This window comes from Salvelinus sp. IW2-2015, linkage group LG9, assembly GCF_002910315.2.
Source record: "Salvelinus sp. IW2-2015 linkage group LG9, ASM291031v2, whole genome shotgun sequence".
Taxonomy (NCBI): Eukaryota; Metazoa; Chordata; class Actinopteri; order Salmoniformes; family Salmonidae; genus Salvelinus; species Salvelinus sp. IW2-2015.
This window is the reverse complement of record NC_036849.1, coordinates 8,880,902-8,900,335: the sequence shown is the minus strand read 5'-3', so window position 1 is coordinate 8,900,335 and position 19,434 is coordinate 8,880,902. Positions and strand designations below refer to the sequence as shown.

Sequence of the window (19,434 nt, the reverse complement as noted above, 5' to 3'; positions counted from 1 at the left end):
TGGCCTCTTGTTATGAACATTTGTCTGTTATTCATTCAAAGGGTTGTTTCTGTGGTACTTAGAGGCTGAAAAAGTTGGCGATTGAGCTAATCTGACATACCTGTACGACGTAAAATGCCTACTGATATTGGCTATATAGGCAATATGGGCGCTGGTGCCATCACACTTTTAACTCTAACTTTGGAACATTATGGGCTATCAACTCTGTTCCAATTGCATCTGAAAGATGATGATCACAACTTGGTTATGTAGATTGTGTTATAGTGGCTGCTACGCCCCCGAGGGGCCAAATCTGGGGTTGCTCCATATCTATAAACGCAGCATGCAACAATTTCAATGATTTTACTGAGTTATAGTTCATATAAGGAAATCAGTCAATTGAAATAAATAAATTAGGCCTAAATCTATGGATTTCATGTGACTGGGCAGGGGCACAGCCATGGGTGGGCCTGGGAGGGCATAGGCCCACCGACTGGGAAGCCAGCCAATCAGAATGAGTTTTTCCGCACAACAGGGCTTCATTACAGACAGAAATACTCCTCAGTGGCATTGTGTAATGTGACAAAACTGTACATTTTAGAGTGGCCTTTTATTGTCCCCAGCACAAGGTGCACCTGTGTAATGATCATGCTGTTTAATCAGCTTCTTGATATACCACACCTGTCAGGTGGATGGATGATCTTGACAAAGGAGAAATGTTAAGTAACAGGGATGTAAACAAATTTGTGCACAAAATCTGAGAGAAATAAGCTTTTTGTGTATATTTCTGGGATCTTTCAGTTCAGGAAACATGGGACCAACACTTTTCATGTTACGTTTATATTATATATATATTTTCAGGGTACATGCATCTTGGAATTTAATAATCTATGATATAACATACACTGTCAAGTGTTCTGTGTATGTGTCTCAGCCTGTTCAACCACAGCACTGTCATTGCTCTTTAGATATCATTGCTGAAGGACCTTGCTGAGAGACTGAAGAAGGAAGACTTCAGTCGTGAGAAAGCCGGCCACATCCACAGCAAGCTGAAGGCCCTCCTGGAGAGGCGAAGCAGGATTAAGGGACTGTCAATCAAACGCAGAGAGGAGTTGGCAATCTCCAGGCTGCTCTGCATCTTCAACCGCAATGCTGCCGAGGTACAGTACCACACATCACCTGTGGTCAGACATGGGTTCCAATCCAGGGGCCAGGGTTCCGGGCCAGAAGCACGCTTTTGACTGCACTTTCAGTTTTGCTTCGGTACTGCAGTTTAACTGATGTCTGGCCCAGAAAGACAATTCCTGTAGACGGCCCCATAGAAAAGTCCAATTTGAAAATTCCTAAGAAGACACTTTAGTCATCACCTTTGAGTACAAACTATCCATTGAATTATTTAAATAATTGTAGCTGTGGCCAATTCCTTTTCCATTACTTACAGCTAAAGATATTAACATTTTATATTCATGCTCTGACATCATGAGCCCAGCTAGCCAGGGGAAGTGCCGGTTGGCTTGTTTAGCTGTCCACGTGCTTAGCACGCTCTGACAGAGTTCCCAGAGCATGTTCGCGCAATACTGCTGTCTGTCCAGTGTGCACTGAGTGCTAGTGCGCAGACGCAGTAAGAAAGATGTTAACAACCACGAAACGGTGTATGCGAATGAGAGTAGATTACGTTGAAAACTACGGTCGGCCATCTTGGAAGCAGTCTAGTTCTTTTATTCATCAATGATTCAAATGCTATTTGTTTTCTTTCAACTACTTTCACCCGTTGAGCCTGGCTGACCTGGAGTGCCAGATGGGCTTGCGCTTCGAGACTAGTCCATTAGTTCCCTTGCACCAGAAAAGCTCAATCAAGTGTAGATGGAGTATTTAGAGAGAAATAATTATAGAAAATAATTACAATTTGAACCAAGGTCTGCCTGTGGTAGATGAAGCGATGTTGTGATGATGTCTGTCTTTGGCCCAGGCTGAGGAGTGGGTGTCGGAGCGTATGCAGAAGATGCAGGAGGATTCCAAGGTGGACCTGAGCAACCTGCAGACCAAGATGAAGCTGCTCCAAAAACATCAAGTCTTTGAGGCAGAGATTCTCGCCCACAGCAGAATCATTGACTCAGTGCAGCTGGTATGAGCTGTTATTAAACTACACTGGGGAGGGTTTCTTGTCAGCGATAACTACAGTACATAGTTCAGTAACACTTTATCCTTATAATCCTTTACAACTTCTTATAAGCATGTAGGAGCCTTTATAATGTCTCATACGTCATAATATGTCATAGAGATTCATGTATCATTGTTTGAGCTGACTAAAACTGACCCCTGTGCTGGCCTAGGCTGGTGAGGAGCTGGTGTCTCTGCATCACCCTAAGTCCCAGGAGGTTCGTCGTAGTGTTGCAGCTCTTGAGAAACACTGGGAGGAGCTGAAGCTGGCGGTGGCCGCCAGGGGGAAGGTTCTAGAAGACAACAGAGACTTCCTGGAGTTCCTGCAGAAGGTGGACCAGGTGGAGGTCTGGATCAGACAGAAGGTAAGCATGGACTAGAACAAGGAGTCCTAGAAGAGCTATGAAAAGAAGTCCCTGCACACTTGAATCAGATGCAAGTTTCAGTGTTAAACTTCAGTCAACAACAACCTTTTGTCAGAGCACACCACCTAGAAGAGCAATGTATGAAGGAACGTTCAAGAGTAGGCAGTATGGCAACGTGAGACTTTAGATGAGAATGCAACCACAAAACGTTGGATTGCAAGAAGAATGCAGGAGCTACCACGATACCAGTAGTTGTCAGCATGTCTCGCATATTGATAATATAAAACACAAACATGGAAATAATTAATTTTCACATAGCTTTGTTGTATGTGTTCTGTTCTTTTTCAGGAGGTCATGATAAACATAGGGGATGTTGGCACAGACTATGAGCATGGGCTCCAACTGCTGAAGAAACTGAATGAGTTTAGAGGATCAGGCTCTGGGGTGAGTTTGTTTCTGAACGAACATACGGCATTTACAGTACTAGCGTTTGCCATCGCTGCTGGTCTTGGAACTTTGGGCGAGTTTAGTGACCCTTATCAAGAAGGAGAATTGGAAAATTGAATTGAGTGCGTTTTATTTCAGGAAGTCACAGTGGACGATGCTCACATCAAGGCCATCAACAACCTGGCTGCTCGGCTGGAGAGGCAGAACAGTGACGAACTGGCTACAGTGAAACAGCGCAGACAGCAGCTTAATGACAGGTGACACCCAGCCTACTGAGAAAATTAATTGATGATGATGATGACTGTGGTGATGTTTGTCCTTCAAGAGGAAAACTATTTCTACAGCTCACAGGTTCCGATGCCTTTTTTCAACCAGAAAAGTTGTAATGTACTGTACACATACTGTAGTATAATTTATATATTTTTTGGACCTGCTCTAACACCTTTTCTTTTCACCACACCTTCCATCAGATGGAGTAAGTTCCATGGCAACCTGAGCAGCTATAAGAAGAAGCTGGAGGCAGCGCTGGTGATCCACTCTCTCATCAGAGAACTGGATGAAGTCCGGGAGAGAGCCAATGAGAAGGTTGGAATGGCTTCATCTTAGCCCTTCTCTATAAAACCTACTTAACATTAAGTGTCTTATGTATGACTTACTGTAACAGATGTCATAAGAAGATATCACAGATCTCAGTTTCAGAGTACAGTATTTGAGTATACACCTGTCAAGCTATTTTATAAAGTAATTTTTCTGTAATTAATATTACCTGATTAAACTAATCATGTAAATGTAATTAGCTAGAAAGTCGGGGCACCACGGCACCCTGTTTAAAGACCTGGTAATCTTTTATATCAATAGCAGTCAATTATTATTATTATTTTATATGTTTTTTGTATTTTTCACCCCTTTTTTCTCCCCAATTGGTAGTTACAGTCTTGTCCCATCGCTGCAACTCCCGTACGGACTCGGGAGAGGCGAAGGTCGAGAGCCATGCGTCCTCCGAAACACAACCCAACCAAGCCGCACTGCTTCTTGACACAATGCCCATCCAACCCGGAAGCCAGCCGCACCAATGTGTCGGAGGAAGCACCGTACACCTGGCGACCGTGTCAGCGTGCACTGCGCTCAGCCCGCCACAGGAGTTGCTAGTGCACGATGAGACAAGGATATCCCTGCCGGCCAAACCCTCCCTAACCCGTGCGCCGCGCCATGGGCCTCCCGGTCGCGGCCGGCTGCAACAGAGCCTGGGCTCAAACCCAGAATCTCTGGTGGCACAGCTAGCACTGCGATGTGCCTTAGACCACTGCGCCACTCGGGAGGCCCTAGCAGTCAATTATTAATCGTCACCTTATTCAGTCTCATCTGAACGTCGTAAAATTCTCGGTTATCTTCACGAACCCTGGATAACAAGTTGAATCAGCAATACAAATGTGGTTTAATTATTTATTTACTAAATACCTAAATAATCACACAGAATTGCATATACACAGGATGGATCATACATTGACATCAGTCCTCACGTCACCAGGAACACAATGTTAATTTCGTTAGGTTGTAGTCGTTCAACCATTCACAACCAGAGCTCACGCTGAGGTTGGCTTAGTTCTGTAGTTGATATTAGCCCTTTTAAACGTATGGACAGCAGTCCTCACGTCATCGGGAACACAAGGTTGACTTTTCGTCAATGGGCTTTTGTAGTGGTGGAGAGAAGGGCGTGTTTTATAGTTTACAACCAATGTCTGTTCACATGGACGGGGCCACTGAGTTGAGCATAGTTCACTTATGAAAACAATTCTCTCATTTAGAAGCTAAAATTACATTTCATCGTTTCATATTTAAACATTTAAATTGCACAACAATTCCATGTGAATCTGATAACTATAATGTGTAGACTTTCCAATATACAGTTTATGTCATCCTATCATCAGTAATAATGTCTCAGACGACAACGGATCTGATATCATATTCTTTAAGTACCAACAGATATTTTGAACTGGTTGGATTAGAGAAATATGTTTCCGTTCCCCACCCTTTTGATGTTACCAGACTCTCTCAATGTTAACAAAGGGCTTTTCCAAGAGTCAAATCTGTAGAGTAGAGAGAGGTAAGGGGGAAAGGTATTTATGGGGGTCATAAACCTCACCAACAAGGCAACGCCATGACACACCCTTGTTGTCTTGAAAGAGTGTCCACATCATATTGTATTTAATTCCTATCTGCTGGGATTCCTATTGTAGATGCATCTGCTGCAAGGCCAGGACTGTGGCTGGGATGTGGAGAGTGTGGAGAATCTGATACGACGCCACGAGGAGACTGAACGTGAGGCTGGAGTCATACAGGAAAGAGGCAAGGTGAGAAGAAGCCACAACATGGCCTGATATACTGTAATGCGTTTTACAGTGAAACAGAAAAATATAGGTGAATTGAATCGAATATTTGAAAGACCAACTAATTGCATCCTGGTCTTGTGTTGATTTGCCAGGCACTGGAAAAGGACACCGCTGACCGCCTGAAAGCTCAGTCTGTGATGGCCGACAAACTGAGCAAAAAGCAGAAAGAGGTCAAAACCGGCCTTGTGAAGCTAGAGAAGGACATTAAACTCAGGTGTGTTGCAAATAGTAACTGAAATATCCTGAAAATATGTACTCTTTCCAAACGTGATACACTACACGGCCAAAAGTATGTGGACACCTGTTCGTCGAACATCTCATTCCAAAATCATGGGCATTAATATGGAGTTGGTTCCCCTTTTTGCTGCTATAACATCTTCCTCTCTTCTGGGAACGCTTTCCCCAAATGTTGGAACATTGCTGTGAGGACTTGCTTCCATTCAGCCACGAGCATTACTGAGGTCGGGCACTGACGTGGGAGATTAGGCCTGGCTCGCAGTTGGCGTTCCAGTTCATCCCAAAGGTCTTCAATGGGGTTGAGGTCAAGGCTCTGTGCAGGTCAATCAAGTTCTTCCACAATGATCTCACAAAGTTGTAAGCTCAGAATCGTCTAGAATGTCATTGTATGCTGTAGCGTTAAGATTTTCCTTCACTGGAACCTAGCCCGAACCATGAAAAACAGCCCCAGACAATTATTCCTCCTCCACCAAACTTTACAGTTGGCACTCTGCATTGGGGCAGGTAGCGTTCTCCTGGCATCTGCCAACCCCAGATTCGTCCGTGGGACTGTCAGATGGTGAAGCGTGATTCATCACTCCAGAGAACACGTTTCCACTGCTCCAGAGTCCAATGGAGGCGAGCTTTACACCACTCCAGCCGACGCTTGGCATCAACTTACAGTTGACCGGGGCAGCTCTAGCAGGGCAGAAATTTCACGAACCATGTTGAAAGTCAATGAGCTCTTCTATAAGGCCATTGCATAGCTGTGTGCCTTATTTTATATACCTGTCAGCAACGTGTGTGGCTGAAATAGCCAAATCCTCTAATTTGAAGGGGTGTCCACATACCTTTGTGTATATATAGTGTACTTTGATCTTGCAAAAATGACACAATGGAATCATTATTCAAGTCATTATGACAGTATAGATGTGTGTGCTCTGTTAGGACACCATCTACTTCCTCTTGTTTTATTATGGGGTATGGGGAAGCGGCAGAGAGACTAATAGGAAGTGATGTTACAGGAAGGAGAGGCTGCAGGAGGCTCACCAGCTGCAGCTGTTCAAGGCTAACCAGCGCCTCCTACTGGACTGGACCCTGAAGCAGAGCTCTGAGATGGGAGAGAAAGGCCTGCCCAAGAGCAAGAACGAAGCAGAGCGATTCATAGTAGAACATCAAGACTGGAAGGTGACGACTGATTATGATATTCAAGTTATCTTGGCTATCTTTCTAGGTCTCCTTGCTGTTTTATCTTTCTAGGTCTCACTAGGAAAGGAGGTTTTCAACCTTTCCTAGTGATGTTAAATATAAGTTTTTTAAAATCCCCCAAATATTTTAACCTCCCATAAGACCCATTTAAATTGCAAATGTATGTTTCCGGAAGAGATTAAATGTGTTAATGTGTTCTAGACTGAGATTGATGCACGGGGGGAGCGTATCGACTCTGTCAGAGACTTTGGCCTGAGTCTGGTAAAGTCTGGACACAGCTCATCATCAGAGATCAATAAGTCTCTGACCAAGCTGGAAGAGGCCAAGATGGGTCTGAGCCAGACCTGGCAGAACAGGAAGAAGACTCTGGATCAGGCTCTAGGCCTACAGGTAACCCTAACTTAGAGACATTTGTACAATTTATGTTGTGAATGTAGCTCATCAAACATTAGGCATGTTTTCCTGCTTATTTATTGCTTATTGGTGGCAGTCAACGCACCTAATAAAATAAGGGTAAAATACATTTTAAAAAGTTACATAAATCTTGTTTTCATTTCAGATATTCCTTGGCTACATGGAGCAGAGTGAGAGCTGGTTGAGCAACAAGGAGGCCTTTCTGGCCAATGAAGACCTTGGGGTAGGAACTCAATGTCTTTGCTCGTAAATTATGTGTGAACAATTTATGTAGGCCTTTTTAAAGGACTTATGAAGGCTGCATCAGATGTGTTGTTTAAATTGTGACATTGATTGATTATTGCAGAGTTCTCTCTCTGATGTGGAGACCCTCCAGAGAAAGCAAGCCCTGTTTGAGAACACTCTGGATGCTCAGATGGAGCAGGTGGAAGGAGTGGAGCGGTTCGCCCAACAGCTGATCCAGCAGAAACACTTTGACTTGGACAATATCAAGTGCAAGAGCAAGTCTGTGCTGCTCAGGTAGAAGCCAACAATGAACTATGAGCCAAATATTTCCCTGTTTTCAAAGACTGCCCATATACAAAGATATTGTTTGGTGTATGAAATGATTTCTTCTGCCTTTGTTTGCTATACCTGACTCAAAAACCATGCCTCTCTCCAGAAAAGGAAAACTGTTGGAAATGAGTAAGGTTCGCCGGAAGGCTCTTGAAGAATCTCTACAACTCCAGACGTTCCTGGGTAGCAGCTATGAGGTATGAGAAGTTGGGTTTGCTTGAAGGGTCCGCTTTAACCAACTCAATGTTAGTGTGGGTCGATGAGGTTGATATGCAAGACTAAAACATAAGTATACCCCTGAGTGAATACTTTGTAGAAGCACCTTTGGCGGCGATTACAGCTTTGAGTCATCTTGGGTATTTCTTTATCAGCTTTGCACTTCTGGATTTGGGGATTTTCTCGCATTCTTCCCTGCAGATTTTCTCAAGTTCTGTTAAATTAGATGGGTAGCTGCAGTGAACAGCAATCTTCAAGTCTTTCCACAAATTTTCAGTGGGATTCAAGTCTGGGCTTTGGCTGGGCCACTCAAGGATTTTCACATTCTTGTTCTGAAGCCATCCCGGTGTTGCTTTGGCTGTAAGCTTGGGGTCATTGTCCTGTTGGAACGTAAATCTTCGTCCCAGTCTAAGGTTGTTTGCACTATGAAGTAGGATCTCATCAAGGATTTGCCTGCATTTGCCTCCTTTCATTATTCCCTCTATTCTTTCCAGTCTCTCAGTCCCTGCCGCTGAAAAGCATCCCCATAGCATGATGTTCCCACCACCATGCTTTACGGTAGGGATAGTGTTAAATGGGTGATGAGCTGTGCCTGGTTCTCCAGACATAGCGCTTTGCATTCGTGCCAAAACGTTTTGTCTCATCAGACCACTAAACCTTTTGCCTTATGATTTCAGTCTTTCACGTCTTTTTCCAAACTCCAGGCGTGCTGTCGTGCCTTTTTCTCAGGAATGGCTTCTGTCTGGCCACTCCCACTAAGTCCAGATTTGTGAAGTGCTGTAGAGACTGTTGTCCTGGCAGGTTCTCCCATCTCAGCCAAGGAACTCTGTAGTTCTGTCAGAGTGTTCATTGGGTTCTTGATAATCTCCTTGACCAAGGTTTTTCTTGCCCGTTTGCTCAGTTTGGTTGGACGGCCAGCTCTAGGCAGAGTCTGGGTAGTTCAATATTTTTTACATTTCCCAATGATGGAGACCACTGTGGTCATGGAAACTTTAAACACTCTAGACATTTTTATACCCTTTCCCAGATATATGCCTCATCACAATTCTATCTCGGAGATCTACGGACAGGTCCTTGGACTTAATAGTATATTTTCAGCTCTGACATGTTCTGTCAACTGTGGGACCTTATATAGATCGGTGTGTCTTTCTAAATCATGTCCAATCAGTTGAATTGGCCACAGGTGGACTTCAATCAAGTTGTAGGGACATGGATTATCAAAGACAATTGGATGCTTCCTGAGCTTAATTTGGAGGTTCATAGCATCGGGTGTGTGAATACTTATGTAAATTAGATATTTCTGTGTTTCATTTTCACTTTGTCATTATGGGGTATTGTGTGTAGATGGGTGAGAACTAATCTATGTAATACATTTTGAATTTAGGCTGTAAAACAAAATGTGGAATAAGTCAAGGGGTATGAATACTTTCTGAAGGCACTGTAAGTAATGTGTAGTACCTTGAACCTGTAAAGTAATGTGTGATAACTGAAACCTGCAGGTGTGCTCGTGGCTCAATGAGAGGAATGCAGTGGCCCTGGATGAAAGCTGGAGAGACCCCATCAACCTCCAGGCCAAACTACTGAAACACCAGAGCTTTGAGGCTGAGATCTTAGCGAACCGTAACCGAGTTGACACTCTTACTAAGGTATGTGTGAATAAGTGCTTTCGGTGCACATTAATCACAGAGTAGTATCTCAGTACTTGCCTATGGCTTATGACAGCTCAATACACCTTCAGATAGAATAACATAGCTCTTTGTCCTTCATAGAATCTGCAAGGTCCTCTGTTCTGAGACCAGTGTATCGGCAGATGTTATCCACAGCACAGTTAATAACACTTGCCTAGACCAGTCACTGCTAACTGAGTCAATGTTCACCCACAGGAGGGTGAGAGAATGATAGCAGCGGGTCACTCCACTCCTGGGAAGATCAAACCGTGGCTGAAGGACCTTAACCATGGCTGGGACCTGCTCCTCAACAACTGTAAAGAGAAGAAATCTCGTCTGCAGCAGGCCTACCAGGTATTTGCACCTCATAGACGTATTGTACTCATCTTTGATGATAGATACAGTAGATGATACTGTGAAAAAGAGAATGTAACTTTTATGAGATGATAAACTAAAAATCAAATCAAATTTTATTGGTCGCCTACACATACAAAAGTATGTTGATTAGGCTATTTCAGCCACACCCGCCGTTGCTGACGGGTGTATAAAATCGAGCACACACCCATGCAATCTCCTTAGGGAAACATTGGTAATAGAATGATCTTACTGAAGAGCTCAGTGACTTTTAATGTGGCACTGTCATAGGATGTCACCTTTCCAACAAGTCCGTTCATAAAAGTTTTGCGCTGTTAGAGCTGCCTCTGTCAAGTGTAAGTCCTGTTATTGTGAAGTGGAAATGTCTAGGAGCAACAACGGCTCAGCTTGTGGTAGGCTACACAAGCTCACAGAACGGGACCGGCGAGTGCTGAACGAGACTGGCGAGTGCTAATGCATGTAAACGGGTAAAAATAGTCTGTCCTCGGGTTGCAATACTGCCTCTGCAAGCATTGTCAGCACAATAACTGTTTGTCGGGAGCTTCGTGAAATGGGTTTCCATGGCCGAGCAGCCCCGCACAAGCCTAAGATCACCATGCACAATACCAAGCGTTGGCTGGAGTGGTGTAAAGCTCGCCGCCATTGGACTCTGGAGCAGTGGACACACATTCTCTGGAGTGATGAATTACGCTTCACCATCTGACAATCCGACGGATGAATCTGGGTTTGGCTGATGCCTGGAGAACGCTACCAACTGCGAGCCAGGCCTAATCGCCCAACATCAGTGCCCGACCTCACTAATGCTCTTGTGGCTGAATGGAAGCAAGTCCCTGCAGCAATGTTCCAATATCTAGTGGAAAGCCTTCCCAGAAAAGTGGAGCTTGTTATAGCAGCAAAGGGGAGACCAACTCCATTTTAATGTCCATGATTTTGGAATGAGACGTTTGACGAGCAGGTGTCCAGATACTTTTGGTCTTGTAGTGTATTTGCAGAGACAACATCCCCTCCAGGTAAAGTAATAAAGCATTCTGCTTAAAAAGGCCGAATGCAGCTGTTTTTATTTCAATATCAAATATTTTCTGGGCAACAATTAAATACCTGACTTTTATAGTTTTCCATTAAAATGGTTGAAAAGAAACAAAAATAGCTTTTTAACAAAAATAATTCTCAAACAAGAATTTAGCTAGGACTGTTTGGGAGTGGTCGGAGTTAGACTCTCTTTTGTTATTGGTCTATATTAACTTATATCGGCTGCTGATGTCACGAGGCAAGCCAAAACTCCACCCATGCAAAACCTGCTGAATAGAAGGTCTTGTGTAGATTGTACCAGCAACTATTAGGAAATAACACTGATCAAATGCCTTCATACTTTTACAGTGTTAGTTTCATCAGCTGTTGTACAATATGATATAAAACATATTTTGACTGCTCTTGGTCTTTAAGTAAAGTGTTAAGCTATAATTCTTCTATGAAATTGTTATTTTCTACCACCAGGCTTTACAGTTCCAACGTTCTCTGGACGACATCGAGGAGTGGCTTGGGTCCGTAGAAGTTGAAGTAACCAACGAGGACTGTGGCACTGACCTCCCGTCAGTCAGCAGGCTGCTGAAGGCTCTACAGGACCTGGAGGAGGTAGTGGATGGCTATCTGGAGAGGATCCAGGGCCTGGTGGATACAGCCAAGGACTTCAGCTCCAAGGGCAACTTCCTGGCCCAGGAGATCCAGCAACGAGTAGGCCAAACTGTCAATAGGTACGTTGTTGTTTTTTGTCAAAGATATATAAATAATACTGGCAAAGCATATAATGTCTTTGATTCTCCCCAACTACATTTAAATATTAGTCAGAGTACGAGACAGATTAACAAAACACACGTTTATTACTATGTAACAGAGCACACACACACCAATACTGCATGGCTGTGAGACTGCGCTTGTGAAAGGAAATATAAGGGTTTTACACAGTAGTAAGTTTTGGGTCTTTTTTTTTCATGGTCCTTCGAGACTGATTTTAACCAACTTTCGTTTTTGCAGATATAACAGTCTGGCTGAGCCATTGCAGAACCGACGGGAGACCTTAGAATCCTGGCAGATGTTGTTCCAGTTCTACCGTGACATGGAGGATGAGCTGGTCTGGGTCCAGGACAAACTGCCCTCTGCCTCCGCCAAAGACTGGGGAACCTCCCTACAGAGTACTCAGTCTATGGTCAAAAAACATCAGGTCAGAGACAGGGATGGTCAATGTTCCAGTTTGCAGTTAAAACCTCTCTGGGATAGCGGGACGCTTGCGTCCCACCTGGCCAATAGCCAGGGAAAATGTAGACCGCCAAATTCAAAAAAATTATAGAAAATCAAACTTTCATTAAATCACACATATAAGATACCAAATTAAAGCTACACTCGTTGTGAATCCAGCCAACATGTCAGATTTCAAAAAGGCTTTTCGGCGAAAGCATAAGATGCTATTATCTGATGATAGCACAATGTCAACAAAGAGAGTGTAGCATATTTCAATCATGCCGGCGCTACTCAAAACGCATATATAAAATATAAAACATGCATTACCTTTGATGAGATTATTTTGTTGGCACTCCAATATGTCCCATAAACATCACAAATGGTCCTTTTGTTCGATTAATTCCATCCATATATATCCAAATTGTCCATTTATTTGGCGCGGTTGATCCAGAAAAAAACAGCTTCCAATTAACGCACAAAGTCACTACAAAATATCTAAAAAATTACCTCTAAACTTTGCCAAAACATTTCAAAGTACTTTTGTAATACAACTTAAGGTATTTGTAAACGTTAATAATCGATCAAATTGAAGACTGGTCTATCTGTTTTCAATACAGGAGATCAACAAACAAATGCTACATTTTTTAGTCTTGCGCAACTCTCAAACAGTACACAAGACGTTACTCTACTTCCTGATGGCCGCCTTCTTCATTTCACAAATGAATAACCTCAACCTATTTCCCAAGACTGGTGACATCCAGTGGAAGCAGTAGGAACTGAGAACAGAGTGATTAGAAATCTGGCCTCCCAATGAAAWCTCATTGAACAGACAGTGACTTAAAAAAAWRAAAAMAWAAKAATGGTTAGTCCTCAGGGTTTTGCCTGCTACATAAGTTCTGTTATACTTACAGATATGATTCAAACAGTTTTAGAAACTTCAGAGTGTTTTCTATCCAAATCTACTAATAATATGCATATCTTATATTCTGGGGATGAGTAGAACGAAGTTGAAATTGGGCACGCAATTTTTCCCAAAGTGAAAACTCTGCCCCCTATCCTAGAGAAGTTTAAGATACTAACAACAACGTTAGGCTTGGGTTTCTGTCAAGAACTTTGTGAGAAATGTATTTGTAAAAAGTGTTATGCATGTAAGATTCCATTGGTTGATTGGTTGAACCTCTGTGTCTGTGTCTGTGTGTGTGTGTGTGTGTGTGCAGGCTCTGGTGCAAGAGATAGCGAGCCGTACCCCTCTGGTGCAGGCTGTCCAGACCGCAGGGCAGAACCTGGTGAGGGGCAGACACTTTGCCTCGCATGAGATCAGCGAGAAGCTGGCTGAGCTCAAGAAGATTTTTGAGAGCCTGAAGACAGAGTCAGAAAACAGGGGCCGACTGCTACAGGAGGCTCTGAAGATACAGACCTTCCTCTCTGAGGTAGATAACTGTGACCACTGACCATACTCTCTATACATTCTCTTTGGACACAAACACAGGTTCCACAATCCACAAAAACTCTCTCCCAATACATTTTTCTACCCAACTTTCTACAGTGAGGGACCTTTATGTGCCACCCAGATATGATGCCCACTGAAGAACCTTTTATAAACTTACGTTTCTCTTTAGGTTTCAGAACTACAACTGTGGATGGATGAGCAGAGACCAATGTTAGAGTCCAAAGATTTTGGGAAGAGTGAGGAGGCCACCGAGGTCCTCCTGAGGAAGCTGGACTCTGTAGACCTGGACATGGAGAACCAGCGGCTGAAAGTAGAGTCTCTTCAGGAGACTGGCGCTAAACTGGAGCACTGTGGCCACCCCAACAGGTACAGTATACAAACCTTACAGTATGTACATTATTCACTTTATCTGTTATCATTGTCAGGAATTAACATATGTGGTCTCACAGATATATTCATATTCTATATTCACATATTTAACTACATTCACATATTTGAAAAATGTACATTTAGTGATTTCTAAATCCATTTAGTTTATTTCTTAATGTTTGTCTCTCCTTCCAAATGTTGTAAGCCCATTGACATGATACCATTTCTCTCATTTCACGTCAGCCATTTAGTGAGTAAGAGTCTTCCAGACGTGCTGGATGAGTATGAGAGTCTGCTGCGTGTCTCTGGCTCGCGACGGGCAGCTCTGGAGGACCAGCTGAACCTTTATGTGTTTGAGAGAGAGGCCCGGGAGCTGCAGAACTGGCTGTGCTCCCGCAAGACCCTGGCTGAGTCAGAAGACTTTGGACAAGACCTGGAGGATGTGGAGGTATAGATGCAGAGTGGACCATTCCATTGGTTCCATTTTATACAGAGCAAATTAGGTGCAGCTCAAGTGTTTTAAAAAGTTTTGACCCATGTCTTGGAGGATGGGAATAGGGCCAGTATGGATAAGCCAAGTACTGGACCGTTTGTATCAGCTGTTGGGTGTATGTATCGTTTCTATATTGCTGTAGCGAAAAACAATCGTTGTGAGATTACAGTCTTGGTAAAGTAATGTAATCAGACAAGTAATGATCGATATCGAATGCATTTTAGTTTAGAGGCAGAGGCCACGCTTTTCTTAATAAAGTTACGTTCCTCCAGATGTTGCAGAAGAAGTTTGAAGACTTTGTGGCTGAGGTGAACACGCTGGGCCAGAGTAAACTCAGCACTGTTCAACAACTACGACAGGAGGTGAAGTCTGCTGAAGGCCCGAGACGAGAGGCAGCGCTGCACAAGTTATGGGACGAGCTCAACCGGAATGTGAAGATTAGAGCGGAGGTAAAAGTCTAAGTCCAGTTCTTCTATCAATAATATTTTAAGTCACTACTTAAGTGGGACATTAAACGGTGGGGAAGAAAGGCAACGTCTACTCACAATTCTATAGTGGCCCTATTTTTTCCCCCCCAGCTCCTGTACCAAGCTTGATGTGCATTAAACACTCTCCTTCTAAGTATTATTTACATATTACTGTGGGTAATTGACCTGAGCCATGGTGATTTATCAGCCATTTTGTGTGACAGAACCTGAAGTCTGCCCGAGAGGTGCACCAGTTTGATCATGACGTGGACGAGCTGAAGGGTTGGATGAGTGAGAAGGAGGTGGTGTTGGACTCTGACGACCACGATCACGATCTACTCAGTATCCAGGCACTCATCAGACAACATGAAGGACTGGAGGTACAGTACACAACCAAAGTTTATTTAACATGTTTGACTGAGATGTTAGCAGAGCAGTTTCATTGAGGCAGACTCCAAAGATTCACCATTTCATTAGCCATCCAAGACCTGATGACTTGCTTTAGCTCCCTAAATGAAGGCCTTTAACTCGGTGAGCTAACAGCCGGTTACACTAACTCACCCATCAAATAACTGTTTGTTTCCAGAGAGACTTGGCGGTCATCGAGGGAGAGGTGTCTCGGACTAAAGAGGAGGGGCGGGACCTAACCAGGAAGTACCCCCAGGTGCAGGCCAGTCTGGGTGAGAGACTACAGGAAGTGGAGGCTAGCTGGGCTAGTCTGCATGCCAAGGCCATCCAACGCAGGAAGAGACTGGGGCAGGCTGAGGCTATGCAGAGATACCTCACAGAGTGGACAGAACTCATGTAGGTCTACTTCTTTTGATTTCATGTAATTAGGTTTAATAAGATAAGACCCAAGATGAGAGCCAATTCTATAATATCACATTTATGATGTGCTTATAGATGTGTAATGTATGCTTTATGAACGTATAATTATTGAGGTGTGACCTGGATCTAATTTGAACATTTTTAAGTAAATTGAAGTGCTATTATTTTTTCAATTATGAGGTTATTTTATTTTTCCCTGTGTTGCCCAGGGCATGGCTGAAAGAGACCCTGTCCCTGGTGAGAGGGGAGGGGTCAGGAGGGGAGGGTGCTGACCTGGAGCAGCTAATCAAAAGACACGAAGAGTACCATGTTCAGATTGACAAGCAGCTCAACAAATCACAGGCTGTGAAAGATGAGGGCAGATACCTCGTGGAGGAAGGCAACTTCATGTGCCAAGAGGTAATAGCACAGTACTTAACAATTTAGACATAATGTCAAAGAAACCTAAACATCAATGTAATGGCAAGATACGGAAATGTTACGTTTCTCTTTTGCTATTGAATTTGCATTATTTTAAGCATTATTGTCCTTGTTTCTATTAATATGTCTTGTGTCACAATGTTAAATATTGTTATAGGAACATTTAATAAAGCTATCTATTGCTGCCAAATTGCAGTTGGAGGATCGTCTTCTGGAGCTGCAGGAGCTGGAGATGCGGGTGCAGGAGGTCTGGGAGGAGAGGAGGGTGTTGTACCAGGAGGAACTGGAGATCCTTCATCTACAGAGGGAGCTGGAGCAGGCAGAGCACTGGCTCAGTACCTACGAAGCTACTCTGAGGGTAGAGGAGTACGGGGTGAGTCTTTTAACTGGTGGACAGCCCAATTAAAAGCCTAGGTGTTAACATAGGATTGTGGTGCAGGAGACCAGGGTTTGAACCTTGTCACTTACATAAGTCATCATGCTTTCTGACAATAGTATGAAATAGTGAATATTTTCTTGAATTCAAGATTTTTGATGATACTGGTCATTGGTTTTAGTGCTATGTATTTTCCTTTTCGACCCACTAAGTGAAAGTTGGTTAAGCCTGGTTAAGATGCTCAGTGACATCTCCTTTCCCAGGACTCTGTGTCAGATGTTCTGGAGTTGATGAAGAAACAGGAGGACTTGGAGGCTATGATTCAAGCCCAGAGTGACAGGTTTAGCACCTTACAGAAGAAGAAAACACAGGTGAGTGAAAGATCCTGACAACTGATGTTATGGCTGTTGAATGTTGGCTAACTCCATTAAACCATACAACTCCTTTTGGTTTTGAACAATGACAACCCAAAAGATGGCTTTGGCATGGATACAGTAGATTACTCTCACACATAGTTGTATTATATATTTTTTAGAGAGAGAAGAGATTACAAAGCCTCCATGGTGATGATGGAGAAAATTCCAGGAAGAAGCTTTCCAGGGTGACCTCCCTGAAGAGGAAACCGTCTGACCCGAAGACCCCCCGACCCACTGGCCCTAAACTCCTAAAACCCACAGACCGGGTCCGCAGAACCAGCACCGGCAAAACACCTGATCCAGATTCATCTCCCTCCATCTCCAGTAGCCCCCCTCCCAGCCCCGCCCCTAGGGCCCTGACCACCCAGAACCCTGCCTCTGTGGCCCCCTCTAGATCCCCACGCTTCGCCCCTCCAGTCAACCCTCCTCCATCCCCTCCATCCTCTCCCACTACAGAGAGCAGTAGCCACTCCTGCTACAGACCCCATAGATTGTCAGTGAAGGAAGAAGAGTTGCCTCCCACAGATAGACCATCTATCGCCCCCAAGCCAAGGCTCTCCCTCAAAGAGACGTTAGCCAGGCATGAGAAGCTGGCCCCAGAAACACCTGTGTCGGCCCCAACCTCACCTGAGCCAGCCTCACATGCATCTCCCCTACCCTCACCTGTATCTGCACCTGTCCTCTCTGAAAATCCTGAGCAGCCAGATAACGAACCCACCACACCCCCTAAACTCCCTTCCCTTTCCGGAGATGTCCCTCCCCCCTCCAGAGACCTGCCCCCTTCCCCTCTACTGCTACACCACAGGAAACTAGAGGACCTACCAGAGGAGATGGCTACGCCGTCAGACTCGACATCTGATGTGAGATCAGATCACTAACTAACTAATTAACAAACTACACTCTGAGTCTGAGTGGATAGCACATGTTTGTTTACGTTTTACACTATGTCTACTGTTTTCCATCTTGAGAACTGTGTTGTTTACATCTGTGTAGGTCAGTGGTCAAGTGCCTGCCAGAATGGATGGGATGTTGGAGATCAAGGTGAAACAAAGCGGAAACAAAGTAAGACCCTGTTTTACTTTCTCAATGTGGGAGACCGAAACATTCTGACCTAAAACAATTGTTGATGCTAGGTCATCTCCGGTGTTTTTTTTTTAATGAACAAATCATTCATAATTTACAGTTAGATAAAGCAGTAAAACTGTGAAACTGTATTGGTTTGCAGGGTTTGGAGAACTGGGATGCTGTCTATGCATTACTGGAGCGGGAGACACTCAATCTTTTCAAAGACAGAGACGCAGCTACAGAGGTACTGCTTATTCATCAAGTCTACAGAAAAAGATTTTAAAGTTAATTTCACAGGTGCTTTTAGAGAGAACAATGACTTTTGAACGTACAGTATGTCACTGCTTTTTTACAGAGGTCTTCCCTATGGCCCCCCATCAATATGGTTGGAGCAGTGTGTAAGGAAAACCCATACTATAGGAGAAAAGACCATACCTTCAAACTAACGTGAGCCTTTCACATTACTGAAAGAGAATCCATGCTTCAAGTGGAAAATCAAGCTATTTCTAAGTACTATATAAAACATGCCATGTTAGAGGTTTGAGGACTTGTAATAAAATATACAAAGACTGCTCCTCTGACAAAATGTAAATGTATGTGACCGTCTGTTCTGCTTTCTGTGTATGTCCGTTAGTCTGCATGATGGAAGTCAGTACCTGTTTGCTGCCTTTAGCCGAGAGCAGCAGCTCAAATGGGTAGAGGAACTTCAGAACTGCACCAAGTCTGGAAGCTCCTCTGACTCTGAGGATTCTGGGTAATGCAACTGTCAAACAGAAGGGCCATTTCTTAAAATGTTGTTATTATAAATGAATAACACATATTTTACCAGTGCCTTTACCGAATAGTTTGCCAAATAAACAATTTATTTGAATCCTGGTGTTTTTGAGTGATGTTCTCATTATAAAATTGAGTGAATATAGTATCTTGATATTTGAAAAATTTGCCAATTCCCATTTCTTTCAGGAACTCCTCAAAGGACACAGTAGATCACCAGTACTCCAAACAGGTCAACGTCAATGATGCTTCTGAGAACAAAGGGTTTCTCAGAGTTGGCTCCAGTGAAAGTGTTGGTTCCAGAGTTGGCTCCAGAGAAAGTGTGGTTTCCAATGAAAGTTTTGAGAGCGATATAGGGCCACCACCAAAGCCCCCCCATACCTATTACAACAAGCACCGCTACCCTACAGGAGGGGGGACCAAAGATGAAGGTGAGACTACACATGCATTAGTTTCCCACAACTTGAAATATTACAAAAACAACCATTTTGAAACTGAAATAAATTCCAGGTGAGACTGCATAACCAAAACAATGGTTACAAACAACC

The 19,434-nt window shown here is 43.6% G+C and overlaps 1 protein-coding gene across 1 annotated transcript in view; it reads left to right on the top strand.

Annotated features, from left to right (window-relative positions):
• sptbn5 (spectrin, beta, non-erythrocytic 5) overlaps window positions 1–19,434 on the top strand; it is a 60,606-nt gene that overhangs the window by 39,485 nt on the left and 1,687 nt on the right. Inside the window, 32 exon segments of the mRNA XM_070445125.1 lie at window positions 948–1,139; window positions 1,949–2,104; window positions 2,313–2,504; window positions 2,853–2,948; window positions 3,090–3,208; window positions 3,422–3,536; window positions 5,189–5,302; window positions 5,434–5,555; window positions 6,583–6,745; window positions 6,968–7,156; window positions 7,326–7,403; window positions 7,527–7,699; window positions 7,842–7,932; window positions 9,451–9,597; window positions 9,835–9,972; window positions 11,488–11,744; window positions 12,025–12,211; window positions 13,446–13,658; window positions 13,848–14,044; window positions 14,291–14,495; window positions 14,813–14,989; window positions 15,232–15,387; window positions 15,594–15,811; window positions 16,045–16,234; window positions 16,452–16,628; window positions 16,895–17,002; window positions 17,167–17,907; window positions 18,041–18,109; window positions 18,273–18,356; window positions 18,468–18,559; window positions 18,747–18,866; window positions 19,076–19,317. Of these exon segments, the coding sequence (XP_070301226.1) occupies window positions 948–1,139; window positions 1,949–2,104; window positions 2,313–2,504; window positions 2,853–2,948; window positions 3,090–3,208; window positions 3,422–3,536; window positions 5,189–5,302; window positions 5,434–5,555; window positions 6,583–6,745; window positions 6,968–7,156; window positions 7,326–7,403; window positions 7,527–7,699; window positions 7,842–7,932; window positions 9,451–9,597; window positions 9,835–9,972; window positions 11,488–11,744; window positions 12,025–12,211; window positions 13,446–13,658; window positions 13,848–14,044; window positions 14,291–14,495; window positions 14,813–14,989; window positions 15,232–15,387; window positions 15,594–15,811; window positions 16,045–16,234; window positions 16,452–16,628; window positions 16,895–17,002; window positions 17,167–17,907; window positions 18,041–18,109; window positions 18,273–18,356; window positions 18,468–18,559; window positions 18,747–18,866; window positions 19,076–19,317 (5,518 nt within the window).